The 18,525-nt window shown below is 40.0% G+C and overlaps 1 protein-coding gene across 1 annotated transcript in view; it reads left to right on the forward strand.

Moving 5' to 3' along the window:
* Positions 1-18,525, forward strand: part of nell2a (neural EGFL like 2a) — a gene marked incomplete in the record, with an annotated part of 74,909 nt that overhangs the window by 28,696 nt on the left and 27,688 nt on the right. The window contains 1 exon segment of the mRNA XM_035664408.1: positions 11,629-11,754. Within this exon segment, the coding sequence (XP_035520301.1) occupies positions 11,629-11,754 (126 nt within the window).

The following is an 18,525-nucleotide window of genomic DNA, read 5'->3' on the forward strand; positions in this document are numbered from 1 at the left end:
TGTGTGTGTGTGTGCATGCAGGTGCATGTCTGTGTATGTGTGTGTTTGAGCACTGAGTTCTCCAACAGAAAAAGAGTCCAGTTTTTTTTCCTCCATCCTATCCTCACGCTGCAGTGAGGCTGAAGGCCTATTTTGCTACATGCATGCGTGTGTTTAGGGCAGAATTAGACAGAGGGGCGAGCAGTGGAGAAGTGACAGACTGTGTGATTGTCTCTAAATTGAACAATCAGTATAGTTCAACGTGTTGAGATAATACCATTATTCATCTCAGCATTGTAGAAGACTGCAGGCAGAGAGACATATCCCATTGTTGTCTGGTTTTGAAATGCCCTAGTTTAGAAATTGTCTGTCAAAATTGTTCAAGAAAGAATGTTTTTTGTACCATCTGTATGGGAAATGTGAAATACAAAATGATATTTTATAAAATAGGAGAGTTCGAAAGAGACGTAATATACAATAGGATTTTATTTTGATGTAAAGAGTATCCTAGAAAGTGTTATTTTACTGACTCACTTTACTCGCTTAATTTATCAGGGACAGTGCACATTAATGAATTATGAATTGCTGGATTGTTGGATTAGAGGTTAGATAACTACATAAACATTAAAGCTTTGGTTTGATTTGTTCAGGTTTTGAGATGTCTGTCTTTGAGATATCTGCCTTTACAACAATACAGTAGAGGTGAATGTATTTTGTTTTGTGATGTTCATAGTATTGAAAACCTACATGTACAGGCTGGTGATAAGCTGTATTTTTCTTATTTCCAACAAATCCAATGAAGAGACCAAAACATACAGTGCATGGATCCGTCTTTCATTACTTCCTGACTTCCTGGTCTGTGTGTAACATTGAGCCCATTAGTTAATATTGAAAATGTAAATTTTTAAAACAGGTCACAAATATTTAGTTTACTTTCCATTTCATAAAAGGCTCAGTAATTTCCTAAAACAGTGGGGTGCCCAAGTTTTTAAGCAAATATTACTCCTCTGTTGGGGACTCATTTTAAGATGCAGATTATTAAGCATTTGGTTCTCTAGTAAGTATCTACAGCGCCAAGATTATGTATGTTTAATTGACTTAATATAAAATACATTCACCATAATAAAGGAACATGTCAGTCAGTGCATCGGTGTGGCTCACTGAAGTTTTTTTAATAGGTTTAGGACAACAATGGACCTCTATGGTGCAGAGGAATAAGATTATATCAGTCCTTCACAAGCACTGTTTGTAGGATCAATTCATTGTTGGTTTTGGATGAGACTGAACAGTCAAAGGAAAACATAATATAGCTGTAAGTAAATACTAGAAAAAAACATACTCAAAAACAGCTATATAAAAAGTTCAGAAAGCAACCAAGGGAAGACTGCAGACTAGACAACCAACAAACAGGCTTGACAGACATTTTTTTTATTGATTAAAGACAAAAGATAAACAAGCTAGACATTATGGACCAATAAACATTTAATAAGACAAAAACATAAAACAGTTACGATGATGTATGTATTGATATGGTGAGAGTCTGAGAGCAGAAATGAGAACTTTCTTAGATAATGTAGAACTGATAATGTAGTAAGTAAAGTAAAAGTCTAGCCTGGCCTGTTTGCACATAAAGTGAGGTTTTATTGCCTATAAGCCAGGACTCTGTATGTGTGTGTGTGTGTATGTGTGTGGGTGCATGTGTAAGCATATCGTGTGTGAACACAGACCGATTCGATTGCCACTGCTGTCTTTTGAATGTCACAAGGTGGCAGCAGGCTAATTGGCACTGACTGAAGAGCACGGCCCCCTCCAAAACCCAATCACTGGCAGGATGAGCCCCGAGCCTCTGGGCTCCCCACCTGCTAGGGCTCTGACCCCCACACAGACAGATAATTCACACTCATATACACACAGGCACACAAAACATACACATTTGGACTGGCTGTGTGTGTTGAAACACACTTCACCTCTGTGACCCCACTGAAATGTCACCCAAAACAGACAATCCTACCATCATCCAGATGGTCCCCTCCACTGTAAACAACAGTATCTGAGCGCTGCTCAACCAATATCCTTCAAATGCCACATGGGAGAAATCTCCTGTCAACTGCTTTTCCAGATGGGATCACATTAAATTCTTTGACTGCTTTATACTCAAGTTTTCTTCATTTTAAATCACATCCATGACTCCTGGATGATTCTGCTGTTACGCTTTATTTCATGAATTAAAACCACAAGCGCAAAGTACATTTACATAAGTACAGTTATGTACAGTTTTCAGGTACTCGCACTTAAACCTTTTTTTTAAAAAAATTGGGCCACTTGGAGGCAGCAGACACAACATTAACATAACCTTTTAGGGCTGTACCCGAAGATTTTGTCGGTTAAATCTGATTTGGCTATTCAATACTAAGATTCCTTTTCCTTTTTTTTACTTCAGCGCTACACTAATTTCCTATATCAGCGGTGGAAACGCAGCTATGTGAATTTTAGCCCTACCTTGTGTTTTAATGCCTTCCTTCGTCATCTGTGATGTGAAAACATCAGATCTTCACACAGTCAGAGAAAGTAAAAGTTTACGTCCTTAGTTCAGTTATAAAATCTCAGCACACCATGGAGCCTCTCTACTGCTGGGCTGCTGACAGTGCTGACAGCCAAAGAGTCAATCACAGATCACGGCAGTAGAGGAGGATGTATCACTATCTGTTTCAAAAGTGGTTTAGCTGCATTCACAGTAGAGACTGGCGCAGAGAGCATCAGAACCGCCACTGTCCAGGGTCACGCTGCCCTCTGTTAACTATCACTCGTCTTCACTACCATCACAGTTAGTTCAGTGGTTTGTGGTTATTTTTTGACTCGGTTTTGAGTTTACACCCCGCCATGCTGACACTCTGTGTATAATGACGCAGCTAAATACAATAAAATGCAACAATAGCAAAAAAACTACACCTGAATTGACCTAGCTATTTAACTAAATGTGATCTTGTCATCATGGCAAGACAAGTTTATTTCTCTATCACCTTTAAACAACAAGGCAATTCAACGTGCTTTACATAAGATGTAAAGACATTTAAGTCTTTAGGTATAAGTAAGCTAAAATAGATTAAGACTAAAGATTAAACAATAGAATAAAAATGACAGTACAGTGCAAGAACTGGTAGTTGTTTCTGCTCCATGTTACTCATTGTTTAGACCTCTGGCCTACAGGCTGCACTTGGTCACTGATTGACAAGTGATGGATGATGATGCTCCATCGATTTACACGTGGTGGAAAATCTTTCCCAGATTAATGAGAGCCACGATGGAGAGCAAAACCCCATTGCCGGGCTTCATTTAAGTTATGCTAAATCGAAGTGTGTTAAGTGCATGTACAAGTGATGTATAGACACACACACATATACACATAGACTTGATGCAGTCATTCAAGCGCTGGTAGATGTTTGTATAGAACGATCCATGATTTACTTTTAGTTTTGACAAAACTTTTATGTGGGAATTCAGTCAGGTTGTCATGAGGAATATGCAGGGATTGTGTGCACATTCACAAAACAATAACATACGTTCACCCACCTTCTTGCAATTCCACTAGCAGACACACACAAACACACTTCCACATTTTCCTTATTTGATGTGCATTGTTCTAAGTCAGGTAGCAGGCTTCTAAGTGTTTACAGTGATTGATCACATTGTGAGTGTCTGGTATTTAGACAGTAACTGCACTTTCAGAATGCAGGTTTTCACTCTTGTTGCTTCCTAATGGTATTTCTTTCCACTCATTCATCTTAATTGGCTCCTGCTCCTGCCCAAATTGGCGGTGACATTTTGCATATTTGTTTTGTTTCGAGCCTGTTTACTTAGGAGTGATTGTGCAGTTTGGTGAGGTGAAAAGATACCAAAAAGAGTTTTCTTTAAAGGTCCAGTGTGTAACATTTATGAGGTTATATTGGCAGAAATGAAATATAAAATAAATAATGTTTTTATTAGTTTATAATCACATGAAAATAAGAATCTTTATATTTTTGTTACTCTGGAATGAGCCTTTTACAAACGTTTGTTTCTCCTTCATGCTTGGAAGGGGAAGGTGAGGCGAGGGAGTTGCAATCTGCAATTTCACTGTTACTAAATCCTACATACTGGGCCTTTACATTAAGTATATCTATACAGATATTAAGTATATCTGTAGTTCATGTTCAGGCAATGCCTCAGAAAATTAACTATGAACTGTATTACATTTCAAAGGAACCCATTTTGTTTTTCTCATTGTGATTACCCTTAAAGCAGATTCGAATAATAATTGTCTCTAAAGATTTCCACAATAAAAGAGCAAAGCGATTGAGAAACACAACTCTCCTTTGTCATTTAAAGCTATTTTATTCTAAAAGAAAGTGGAGAAGGTTTGGAGTCATTTAGCCTCTCCCAGACACATGGAGCATCACAATGTGCTAACAGTCCTAAATACTCAGTCCTTACAACATAAGCAAAGTCTACACCTGGATTATGAACAAAACAAGCAATTTGAAGGCATCACTTTTGGCTCTGCTAACTTGGTCAACACTTTTAGAAATACTTTTAGGACTAACTGAATAATCAACTCATTTAAAAAATAATCAGTGGATTAACTAATGGGTTGCAACCATAATTAAAATTTTTGAAGATAACTCATAAAACATAAAAATGTATTTTGACTTGAAAATCACACATTCAACACATGGTGGCTTTTACATTGATTGAAATCCCTCTGTACCAAAAGCATTCTTTTCCAAACATTCCGACCACCAACTGTAACCCAGTATTTGATCCATTAAGACTCCCCCGAAACCAAAAGACCCATCCTGTAACATCTTCTGACACCTTTCTCTACCCATGAGGAACCAAGGCCAACAGTGAAGATTATTTGCTGAGTGGGACATTGTTTGGCCAGCAGGGACAGCTCTTTGTCTCTCTGCTCTTTCCTCTGACTGTTATAAATCTGGCCATGAGGGAACTGGCTACTGAGGAATATCAGACAATGTTTTGGCAAGCCTTGTCCCTCTGCCACTTTTTGAAAACCATCTGCTAGAGTATGTGAGCTGGTTAGGGAAGGGATGGATAGATGATGAAAAGACAGAAAGAAAGAGAGATAAAGAGAGAGCGGCCGCTGGTGGTATGGCACAGATTGGGGTGTCTTTGTGGGACATCCAAAGGCAATACCAGTGTTATCTCCCTACTCCCAGACCTTCATGCACTGCAGTATGAAACACAGATAGTGAGGACACTCCCTATTAGAAACTACATGCTATGCAAGCGGAAAGGGATAAACCATTATTCCCTGTTTAGTAGTGGGATGACTTGGATGAGCAATAGTGGGGATATTAAAAATCTCAGAACAGTTATGACCTCCATCGATATACCAACACTTGGTAACAGCATGTATAGTATCACTGTTTATTTGAATGCATTGATATACTATACACAGTTGTAGCCTACATTAGAGTCAACAGCATTAGTTTATACTTTTAAAGGTTTATTCTTCCAGGCAAAATCAGACTTTGAAACAGATTTAGCTTGTTATTTCTCTTCATTGATCTGTCTGTTCTCTGCTGCTGAAAAGGTGGACAGTTCAAAACTCAGATACCTGTAAAATCAGCTCTTGTATCAGTCTACTCTCTGTGGTTACTGTGGTTGCCATGGTCACACGGCGAACCGCAACGGCATGTTGAAGAAGTTGAACCATCATTAAGTCTGACTGCAGCGGTAAAAAGCTGTGCGCATTTACAAAAGCACCAGCCGGCCTCCCTGTCCTTGTCCCTGCTGCCGTGGTTACATGTTCCTGGGGTTTACTGCTCATATTTTAACAAGCATTTAATGGATTGCCATGGATTTTGTACCAATACTTTGTTTTTTGGCTCACAACTTGCAAAACTAATGACATTACCGACGAGCCTCAGCCTACTTTCGGTTTAGTGCCAATTAGCAAATCTTGTGCATGCTAAAATCTAAACTAAAACCTTGAACATGATAAACATTATACCTTCATTCAACATCAGCATGTTAGCATTGGCATTGTTAGACACTTAGTCTTGTTTTAAGATATATGGTTTTTTTTTGTTTTTGTTTTTCATTTTTGCTTTTTATTATGTACATTGTCCGATACAGACAGGAGAAAAGGGAGATAAAGTGGGTTATGATATGCAACACAAATCCCTGGCTGGAATCAACCCAGAGGCATTGCAATTACATGTTACGGGTCTTAATCACTAGGCCACCAAGATTCCCCACCTAATGTGATTGTGTGATTGGATGTAATTATCCATTTTTTAAGCAACCAAAATAACTACAGCTCTCTTGAAGTTTTCCAGGTTAGCAGCACATGCGGTATGTGTCATCCTCTTATCTTTCCTTATCCTCTTTCAGTGCTCTTTGCTCAGCGCTTGCTGTAAAGCTTGTTATTGTTGACCTCCTTCTCATCTTCCTACAGTGATGTAGAAGTGTACTCCAAAGTTTGTCAGTACACTGTGATTAGACTACAGGGTGAACAGAGCACACTTTTGACCACAGCCATTAGTGATGCTATGTGTAGTCAGCCTTATATAGGTTACAGAAAACCTAATAGGGTGTGCTTTAGTTATCCATATGTAGACTAGGGAGATTGTCATAGCCCCCACTCGACTGGCATGCGATGGTCTTGGACTTTGGAAGGTGTATTAGTTCTACAATTACAAAGTGCAGTAACTACAATTTTGGTCAAAACTTTCAGTCTTGCTGTATCTACGAGAATTTGCGCGAGCAATCAACTTTGAAGGCAGAGTAATGTCTGTGAGAGCGTGTATGCCCTCCACCATTCGCCAAACAGAAAGTCTCTTGCGCATGGTGGCTGCTTTGTGTGCTTGCTGATTAGTTGTATACACGCAGGTGCCCTTCTTTGCTTCTCCTTATGTTGCTTCTCGCTCGCAGCTGCCTGTACAGCTTTCGGTTGTTGAATTTGTGCGCGAGGAGTTACATTGGGTGAGTGGCAGTTAATATCTGTGTGTGTGAAATAATATAATTTGCCCGCAAGCATGTTTTATTGTGCTTGTGACGTGATATTAATCTGTGGCCATAATGTTGTTGTTGTTGGATTTTTAGTACTTGTGTGATTTTGAATGGATCTAAAATGAGAGAAAGAGTTCTAATTTCAGACAGCTCTCTAAATACTAAAGTAGCTTGCTTGCTGTAATTTTTGTCTGACTACAAGAACTAAAAGACCTCCCTATTTCTCCATAATAAGGACGTTTTTTTGTCCCAATAACGCTAAGTTACCCACCTTCCTGAGGTATGACTATGATTGATTCAGTTGTTATGCAGGAATGCACAGAGGTGGATAAAAAAAGACGAGAGCCGTTTCCTAGCCATCCATCGTGGTTTGGAAAAAGATTGACCCCAAGCACTCCATTCAGCGATAAAAGCCGTTGCTGACTCTTGGCCAGCCTCCTTTGCTTGGCACATCACGTGTGTCCATGTGACAGGCCAATCAAGAAAATGGAGTGCGTTAATGGAGATGGAGATGGTCGCTCTCCCCCACGCGTTCGTGCTGTGCCCCTCATCATCTCACCTCCTAACATATTGTTTTAGCAAACGTAACTGCTGTCACCAGGGGCAGGATGGATGATGTCTTACAGTTAATAGGCTTTAAATCAAAGCTGCACCACGGATGGCCAATCAGAAAGCGGGAAAGCTGTCACCTAAGACCTCTGCTCAAGGTTAACATTGCGATTGCGGACGGAGTGAATTTGTTCTCTTACTTTCTGTCTCTTCAATGACAGTTAATACCTTTTTTGCTGCTTTCTTTCCGCTTCTGCTCCTATGCCATCTAAATCTTTTTCTCCTGCTATCTCAATTGTTCACTCTCTTACACACACTGCACACTTTTCAACACTTTTACTTCACACTGGCTCTTACTCATGCTTCATCTTTCTATGTTTAATCCATTACTTTGCCTGCCCTTTTCTCTCCACCTCCTTCTGTCCTCCGTCTGTATCTCTCTCCCTTCACTATCAGTCATTCACTCATCTCCCCTTTTCTGTCTAGCTCTACAGTATAGCTTGTCGTGACTCTGTCTTTGTCTTTTATTCACTTCTTCTCCTTACCTGCCCTGGTATCTGCCCTTCCCTTTACTTCCCATTTTCTCCCCACCTTCTCTACATTCCTGTTTCTCTCTCTCTCAAAACCAGTCACAGGGTTTAATTAGCCTCCATTCATTTAGTGAAGGACACATGTACTTTCATAGGTGATCGACGATTGTCTGTCGGCTTCATTTATCCGTGAAGCTTTTGAATAGCTGGAGGCAGCAAGTATTGATGAAACTGTGAAAGGAAGAAGACCACGGAAATGTGAATGCCACAGTTATAAGCAGGTGCTGAGCTCTTAGTTTGCGAGTTAGTGGGCGGCGCTCTACCCAAGGACATGCAAGCCGGATGAATGCCAATGCAAATGTATTGAAATTCAATTTCAAGTGCTCTTCGCAAAAGCACCTGGCACAAAACGTATCTAGAGGTGAATGTCCTCCTGTGCTCTAACAGACACTGAATACAGTGAATGAATAATAAATTGGAAATGTCAAGGACTATGGAGCTCGTCTCTCAAAAAGTGCCTACATTTGACCTGTATTATCAACAGGAACAAGGCCCTGGAGTATTTTACATAGCTGGATTTGTTCGGTTCAACTTGTTTTTGCATCGAATTGCATTTGGTTGCATCACATTATCAAGATTATTTTGTTTACCCTGGCAGTGTTGTGCATCTTCTGTGTGATGGTTTGGCATGCAGTTTAGAACCTAGGAATAGCTGTTGCTAAGGCAACAGCTAATATGGATCTAAATATGGTATCATGCGAGTGGGAAGGAAATACAAAGGACAATCTAATAAATCATATTCTTAAAGCTACACTAACCAAGTTTTAATTACTAGGGTCACAGAAGCACAGCCCCAATTCAGCGTTGCTCTGTCAAGTTGTAATGCTAACATGTGAGTAAACAGTTGCCCACTAACATCCAGCGGTAACAGAGCAACATTAGCGTTAGTCTGTTCCAGACCTCTGAGTCGCCGCCCACATCACAGAATTTGTTCAGCGATTCATATAGGTCTGGTGTTAAGCCTATTGCTTTTGACTAATCAAAGCTTAAGGATTAAGAATGGGGACGTCATCTTCCTACGTACAGCTATCTAGCTACATTCGGCTATAGCTCAGGAGGTTGTCTGCTAATCCGAAGGTTGGTGGTTGGATCCCCGGCTCCTCCCTCTGCAAGATACTAAACCCCAAATTGTTCCTGGTGCCGTGCCATCGGTGTGTGTGTGAATGGGTTGGTTAGTTTCTAGTTTCAGTTGGCACTTTGCATGGCAGCCTCTGCCATCAGTGTATGAATGTGTGTGAATTGGTAAATGTGACATGTAGAGTAATGTGCTTTGAGTGGTCAAAAGACTAGAAAGTGCAGTCCATTTACATTCATGAAGCAGCATGAAAGCAGCTGTACAGGTTGTAGCAAGTCAGCTTACATAAATAACTCTTAAATCAACATATTTCTTCTTACAGAAGCCACAAAAAACGCAAAAGGGCAGAGAGACAGTGTTTGTCCATTCTAGGCTCATGTAAAAACATGACGGTTCAACATGACTGTGAAAGAGCACCCACTCCCTGTAGATAAAAACGACTCATTCAAAGCTAACGAAAATACAATGATTCTTATTTTCAGGTCATTATGCACCAATAAAAACATACCATATTATATGTAATTTCTACCAGTAGATCCTCCTAAATGTTACACACTTAAGTTTGACGACCTTGTGTTAGTCAAGTAAGTGGTTTAATCAGCCAGAATAATTGAAAATACCTCTGTTTATGTGTAGAGCATTTTTAATTAACATCTCTAGTGGCATTATTCTCACTCTCCAATATTATCTTTTTACAGCATATGAAATTTAAAGTATGCTCAATCACACCGATGAACTTAATGACCAGTAGTAGTCTGGAGAAAAGCAGCTAAGCCACTCTGTGGAGAGCTTTGCTTTGAATAGATTGAAAATCGAGTAGTGCAACCTTAAGTGCTTCAGCGCCCACCTCTCAAGGATCCTCTGCATTTCGACCTCTGTCTCTCTCTGATGAAGACAAATAGCCCTTTCCCGCTGGCTGCATACAAGCCTGTAGCGAGAACCAACTAGGCCGAACTCCACAGGGTGGTTCCCGGGATGGGGGAGTCACCCAAAATAGGCCACAGCATAATACTTGGGATGTCACTACAACAGAGCTGCAAAGATACTTCCTCCTTAGAATTAGAGCATCAGTTGCTTCAGAATGTGCCTCAAAATGACACAATATTTACTTTACTAAGTCCTGTAGTGGCTGCGGGAGACTGTCTGATCACAGTTTTTCACTAATCTTAACTATTTGTTTATTATTAATGATTATACATGCGAACAAAGCGCCCATAACTTTAACTCATACTTATTTTGTCCCAAATCATAAACTTTACCTAAACCAAACCAAGTCATTTTTTGCCTAAATCTAACCTGTCGTCCTGGCGCATCAGAGCAAATGGTTTCTCTATGTGTCAATCTAGAGGGCATAGACAAACAGCATTTTTTCATTTAGTTTGGAGCACTTGTTGTGAAAATCAGTCAGACAAAAGCTAGATAGGAAATTGGCTACATGTTAAAGACGTCTTATCCCTAATTAAAATTAATGAAAGCGAAAGTCAATTATGGCCTGCTTCAACTTAGATGAATTTAGGAAGCTCTTTAACATCAACACCAACTTTGTAAGACAAGACAACAAGCCAGCTCAGCCAGCTAATTTATTTGTATAATCAGCAGATGAGCTGATGCAACACACAAATAGGTTCATTAACAAATATGATAAATAAGTTCAATGTTTGTGACTACGCATCATAATATTGTAAACAAATCATCTTTTCTGTACAATTAAATTTGCATTTCCTTTCTTTTCCTCCTCTTTGCCCATCGCACCCTTTCAAACATTTCTGATGAGGTAAAAATGATTGAAAACAAAATGTGATTTCAACATTTTTTTCCAGAGCAATCCCTGACTCTCCTCACCTCTCTCCATGGAACTAGGAATAATTATTCAATATATCATGGGATGTACTTTTCAAAGATTTTGCTAGACAGTTTAAAAAACGTTCTCCCCTCTGTGGATGAAAATTTTGTAAACAATGTCATTAAAAATCTGCTTCAAACAGTTCAAACTTTAAATAATGAATTTATAATGAGAACATGTACACTTTGTTTCTTGGGGGAAAGCTGATGAAGCTGTTGAATGTCACTCAGCTAAAGAGGTTTGAAAAATAAAAAACAAATCAGAATCAATCACGAGGCCGTAACTTGAGGTGTGGGGCTTGAGGTATGAACGCAGACTACTGATTAAAAAATGTTGTTTGATCTGCACCACAAGAGGGTGTTTGTAATCTACCAACAAATATTTCACTGTTTTTTGCATGCAAAGGTCTATTAATATCTATGACATAATTAAACATATACAGAAGGATTATTAAACAAATCATCTAAAAAAGGATTCTAAATATTTGCATTTACCAATTCAAGTGATAGAAATGTGATAGCAATCCACATCTAACCCAGCTTTGTTCTGCCCCTCTCTCGTTCTCTCTCACTCCTCTTTAGATATTGATGAGTGCGCTGAGGGGAAGCACTACTGCAGGGAGAACACCATGTGCGTTAACACCCCTGGCTCCTTCATGTGCATCTGCCATACGGGTTACATCAGGATCGATGACTATTCCTGCACAGGTGAGTTCCTCTGCTGGCCATTTGACAAGCGGAGAAGGCACTGATTTTGTTCTGGCTTTGTGAGCTTCAGCTTCCAGGGCAACCATTTTGTGTCGAGGTTGCTTGCAGACTTGAAGTAGTACAAATAAGGAGGATCTTTTGTTGCTGTATGGATGTGGAAATGAGGAGAGACATGCAGGTACAAAGAGAAGAGGAGGATATGTCTTCACTGCAGGTTTTCGCTACAGGAGCTTTTAAGGAGAAGCATTTTATATACCTACAGGTTATTGCCATTTAGAAATGATTTAAATTGCATCTTTAGTCATACACTGGAGGATGATATTTGATGTCATTATGATAAATTCTTCAACCAAGAGAGGCACAGACTTCCAAAGAGGAAGAGGCAGCCAGACATTCAGAAATAAACATAGAGAGTTATTAGAGTTATTAGTTTCAGAGTGCTGTGTGAGACAGAAAAAGGAAGCTGTGTAACAGAAAATCAGGCTATAACAGAGAGACATAGTTATCATACAACACCTGTAAAGTACACTATAAACCTAAGCCATGTGCTATACATCCTCCCCCCTTTTCTTTTCTGTTAGTCATATTCCAGACGGCGCCTGGTTAGACACACTTGTCTGTGAATCTGTCACCCTGCAATTATGCACGGTCTGTTCATTTAATATGCGTAGGGATTAATGTCTCAGTTTGATTTGCTCTTATTGGTTTTGCTCTGATTACCAGCACCGCATTAAAATAAAACACAGACACAGAAATCAATACCAGCCTTACTACTTTATGATTCAGCACAAGCTAGTAGTAGAAAAAAAAAGATTGAAGAACACTGAGAGAAAGTGTCAAATCAATTTTGCTTTGTGTAGATTACAAAGCACTACTATCTCTCTGCTTTGTTAAAACTTTAGATTTGTCAAACTCACATATTTATACTATAAGAAAGCGTTAATATGAATCTCTAAACTGCATTATGTTGTGAGACAAGCATGTTGTTTGTTATCTGAAATATAAGTCTGAGCTTTTTTAAAAGAGATTTCCATAGTTTGTGTGAAGGCTTTTATCCCGTGAAAACTTGGCTTTGAAAAACTAAATAGATTAACATCAGGCCTCTTTGGAAATGTCAAAGTGTCTGTGGACTTTCCGCCTTGTTTGTGTGTGTGTGTGTGTGTGTGTACAGTGTTTGTCTGGTGTGTGAATGCGCTCTGTGCGAGTGTGTGATAAGGAGAAAGAAAGTCACTGAGAACCTGAGAAACAGAGAGACTGTGAGTGGAGGCGGCAGACCCATTTGTTCCTGATCAAAGTTAAAATCAAAGCAAACCAAATCAATCTAAAAAGATTGCGTGGATGATTCACAGTCTTTGTTCTCTGTCTGTGTTGTGGGTGATTATGGTAGTAGCCCTGCTTGTTCATAATAGCTTCTTCCACCATAGTTTGTCTTCAGGTTGTAGTAGATAAGACAAATGTTTCTACTTATCCGAGAAAATACTCACATTGTTACATCATGACTGATCAGACCGTGTGCAAAAAATCCCTCAAATTCAGACATAATTGGTTCATTGAGGCATTAAGAAAGGCAGCCATGTTTGCATTTGGTCACAACAATCTGTAAAAGCAGCATTTATTTGCTGCACAATGTAAACACTGCGATAGAAATGTTTTGTCGATAACATCAGTATGAGAAATAAGGCAATTTCTAAACAATCATATAGCAGTGCTTCATTCAGCCTCCCAACAGGGGTTGTTTGAGTTAGCTAAACACACCACGTGCTATTATTTTGGTATTAAAAGCAAGATAGAAAGTTACAACAATGTCATACACAAAAAGCTGCTGTGGAAAAAATACAGTCCTCGACTCCATGAGTTTACACAAAAAACAGCGGATGACATATGTAATTTTTGTTTGTTTTTTCATGATAATTTGGGATATTTTATTCCTTTATCAGATTGTGATAGTGGAAAGATGACAGGAAGCACGCGCAAGAGAGTTGCAACAAAGGTCACCAAGACAGATTGGAGCCATGAGTAATGCGGTTCATAGTCTTAACCCCTAAACGACAAGAGTGCCCCCAATAGTGTATACTGTTAACTCAGTTCACATTTTTTACAATTCTTAGTCATTTTGCAGGTTCTGAACCAAGTAGGATTTTAAGCTTAAGGGAATCACCATCAAAAACTGACTGTGAAAGAACCAAGAAATATCCTGCATGATGACTAAGTTGTTCTCACTTTATTCACTTCATCAGATAAACTGGTTAATAGAAAGATTTATGAATTTTTGGCGTACAAGTACAGTGTGCAAGATTTCTTGGTTCTTTCACTGTCAAACTTCAAGGAAATACATTTTTTTGCATTTTCACCTGTATTGGAATGGAAGTATAGAGCCAGACTGGAAACAGAGGGAGAGAGAGGTACAACACGCAACACAGGTGCAACAGCTGTAATCAAACCAAGGATGTTATGGTTATGTGGTGTGTGCTTTGACCATTCTAAACAAATCTTTAAGTTCAACAAAAACATTGATTTAATTTATAATACTAATGCCAGGAGGAATGGATCCTACAGAAACACAGATGGACGTTGTAAGGAGTATTAAAGTCACGTGTAGTTGTTATAGTGTCTATTCAGAGTTATCACTTTGTTATAAATGCAGGAGCACACATAGAGTAAAATCCATAAGACGACTCTGAGTCAGTAATCCTTCTATAATATATCATCTCTGTCCTTCATCTAGAATAACACGATGTCAGTCCACAGTGATGAGTGGCAGATCCGCCTCTTTCCTCAGCAGTTGTTTGCAGCTTGTGAAACATGATGCTAAGTAGCTCCCTGTGTGCATCATCTCCAAAGAGAAGGCAACATGCTGCATTTCCTCAGTGTCAGTAATTAAAAAAGCAATTTGCACCAATGCAAACTAACTCAGTAGCAGCAGAGTGAAGGGGCTGGCTGCCGCCCGCGCTGTACGCCGGAGGATTTAGGGCCGCAGCCTTCCTGCCGTGCCATTGGAGTTTGAATTGAAGCCATAAGGCTCAGCAACACAACGAACACCCGGTGAAAACTCCCATTTCCTGCTCCATCTGGGCCCCCTGTAGAGTTTTTCTTTTCCCCTGTCAATGGAAATCAGGAAATAATAGAGCAAAGTTAAGCATTTGTGACTTTATGTCTTTTTATGAACAGTCTTCTGCAAGGCATAAACAAGTTAGAACTGAGATTGAGGAATAGTTTTTTTTTTTTTAACAAATGCACATTCATCTCTTTTCTTGTTCTCTTGTGATTTATTTAGAGAAAGAAACCGCCTCACTTACTCAGTCTTTTTCCATATTATCTTTAGACAGCCCCTGTACCTTATGTGATTTCACTCACCATGTTTTCTCTAATCTTCTGAGCTGCGGGCAAGTTTTATTGTTTTACTCATTTGTCTTTCTTCCACTGTATGCTCATTCCCTAGATTCACAATGAAGATTAATACCCCCAAACCCAGTGGATTAAATTGTGTCACTATATTTTATGTAGTTTCCTATTAAAATGCCTTCAAGTCACTGTAGTGGAATACACTGCTATGCGTCGCCTTATAAAAGTCAATTTGTGTGATTAAACCAAGGCTTATGCAGAGGCTTGATGTAATGACTTTCTCCCTGCTTCAGTCAAATTACCGTCGTAATCTCCCCACTGCGTTATTGGACTATCAGCTCCCACATGTCCACCATCGGAGAGAGCTTGATACTGAACACAATTACAACTATAGGCACCTCTCACCACCAAATATAAGAAAGATTAATTGTAGCAAAAATTAGGTGTCAGGAGGTAGAGCGGGTCATCCACTAATCAGAAGGTTGGTGGTTTGATCCCCGGCTCCACCCCCTGTATGTCAAAGTGCGGAGGATACTGGACCATACAACTGCTTCCGCTGCTGTGCCATTGGTGTGTGAGTGTGTGTGAATGGCTGAATGTTGTGTAAAAAGCTTTGAGCTATCGGAAAACTAGAAAGAAAGAATTAATGAACGCTGGAAAACACAGCAGGGGGCTCCTGCTTATACGTGTTGATGTGCAGAGTTTAGTGTCACCTCTCTAGTCCTGGTGGCAGTAATTGACAATAAAAGTAGGAAGATGCTAAGCTAGTGGCTGTAGGAATCTAATGCTTGTTAATAGCAATTGAACATCTGCTTCTGTTTGAAAATAGTCCAAAGGGAGTGCTACCTCTTCTAAGTTGCCCACAGAAGAAATATTACAGCTGTGGAAGGATACATTAAACCACCCCCCTTTCAGTTCCTATTGACATTGCACATTCCAATGATATACGAGCGTCTTTATCATCCTCAATGGGTTTCGCCAATTAATGAATTGCAAACTCAGCAGAAACAATGTCCCGGTATTGATATCCATATTTCCACATTCATTACAGTGTCGTATGTGAACCAGTCTGCCTAGTAAAGAGGATTAAGTTGACTGTAGTTCATTTCATGGCTCAGTGTTTATGTGCAGAATAGTGGATTAAAGGACTGATCCACAGATTTAAGCCTGGACGAAACAGCATGAAGCCCTGGTTATATTTCTCCTCGGCTTGTCAGGGGGTCAGCGAGCTCAGACAGAAGTCTGTATTTTACATCCAGACCACCTGCAGAGAGGGAGGTCGCAGGTTCAGGTCCCAGCTGGTGGTAGACTGGAACATGTAGACTTCATGTACTTGTTTAAATGAAATATGTACGACCAAGTGTCATGACACGGCCCAGACTACATATCCAGCGGAGCCTTTAGCAAAAGAAACATCCCCAACTTTCTTTTGCCCCTTTTATTTGACTAGCACTTTATCCTTGATCTTGAAGGTCAAGATTCCTCCTCTTTCTTCCCCTCTACTCTTCGTCTTTTCCCCAAAGTGCCTGAGGTGCTCCTCGCTCTGTGAGATTAGCAGCTAATCCATGAAAGGTAGCGGATTGGTTGTGCTCTCCCTTTGAATGTTATTAAAGAGGGCTGTCCTGAGGTGTGCATGTGTGCTAGGCGTACATGTGCATGCGTGAGCTTGTGCCCGAGGTGTGTATGCAGGTTGTGTGCCCTTGTTCTAATCCTGCGATAACCAGACCCAGGGCCCCTGAGGCAGAGGAACAGAGGGAGAGCTGGGCAGAGAAGGGGGAAAACGGTGGACAGGGGCCAAAGGTGGGGCAGGGGGTTTGGCAACAACAGAGATCAGAAAAAGATGACTTTCAGTCTGACGATTCAAAGGGTTTGGCAGCTGGGGGGAATCTGATAAACAGAGTTTTTGCTTCTTTTTCCATGAAATCCAATAATTCTGCTCAAGTAAAGGAATTGCACAGGCAGTTGCAATGTAACAAAACTTATATGCTGCTGATTGGGGAGCTAATGGTGCTATGTGTTTGGTATTTTAAAGGCCCTATGGAGTTTTGATAAACTGTGTGTATCATTGAGGTCTAACAAACATGTTAAATGTTTGTTTTAAAAAGTATCTTCTTCAAAATTAACTCCAATTTTTTTTCCAAAAGGACATTTTTCAATAGATCCTACAATTGTTTATGTCCATGGTTGTTAACTTGCTGTTCTTCTTTGTTAGCTCATTCCTTCCCCGGTACTCTCCCTATGCATGTGCGTTCTCCTTCTGGTGTAGGATACAAACAAAATGGGGAGACATTTATAAAAACAAGGCTCCATAAACATCTCCAAAAAACATCTGTAAACTGACTGTACACTACTACCATGGAGTTGAACCTATGGCTGCTCCAGCAAGGATGCAGCTGTTGTACATGGGGCGCCAGCTCTACAGGTTGAGCTACGAGGGCGCCCCAACCAGATATAGTAATTTATTAAGACCAAAAGCTAAAAGAGAGTGAATATTGGATTTAGATCCATCAGGTGGCCAGGCTCACTCTCTAATTGATGATAATATTGCTCTCTAACTGCTGATGTGTCAATATGCAACTGTTTGCTAAAAGGTTTGCCACATCAACCTAAAATGTCACTATGTTAAACTTATTCCACTGGCCCCAAGTGGCCAAAAAATCTGTTACTGCAGGTTTAAATATGTTGAAAGATATTATTCCATGGCACTTTGTCTTCCACCGTCTGTGCTGGAAGAACAATGCCATTCCTCCTGTTTGTCCAGTAAACATACTAAACAATGCACCTTTGATGCCTTGAAGGAAATACATCCACAATATAGACAAATTATAATTATAATGAGGCCATTACTTGCTTTGAGTAAAACAAAAAAAACATTGGTCAAAACTATTCAAATTTCTTTGCCACCCTTGCAGACAAATGCAGAATCACAGAGGTAGCAAAGGTTTGTCCTTGACATATGTATCATCTCATAAGATCATCTTCAAGTTGAAGTTGAGGCTGCAATGTTTTGGGGAAAGTAGCCTGAGGTCAGAACTCGCCGAGGCTGGTGTTGTTTTGGCAGAAGGTGGAGGGAGTCAAGCAGGAGGAGAAACCGGCAGCTTGAGAGAGATCCCTGGTGACAGGCTGTACATAATTGATTGTTTATCTGTCTCCAGCCTGAGCAGCAGCAGTCAGCGAGGAAATACCTATCTCCCACTAGCACACACACACACACACATTTTAGGGATTTAGCTGGTGATTAAATTTAGAGTTGCTTACACTGAGTGCAGCAGTGTAATATGCCTAAATTCCTAAATAACCAACATTACAAGTAACTAGTGCTAAACTCAAGGGTAATGGTGATAATACACACACTGCTCGCACACGTACACACACGAGCACCTGGTGGGCCTGCTGCCCTGTCTGTTCAGACTGACGGCTGGCTGTTCC

Source organism: Morone saxatilis, unplaced genomic scaffold, assembly GCF_004916995.1.
Source record: "Morone saxatilis isolate NCDOM2014 unplaced genomic scaffold, NCSU_SB_2.0 Contig2, whole genome shotgun sequence".
Classification (NCBI taxonomy): Eukaryota; Metazoa; Chordata; class Actinopteri; family Moronidae; genus Morone; species Morone saxatilis.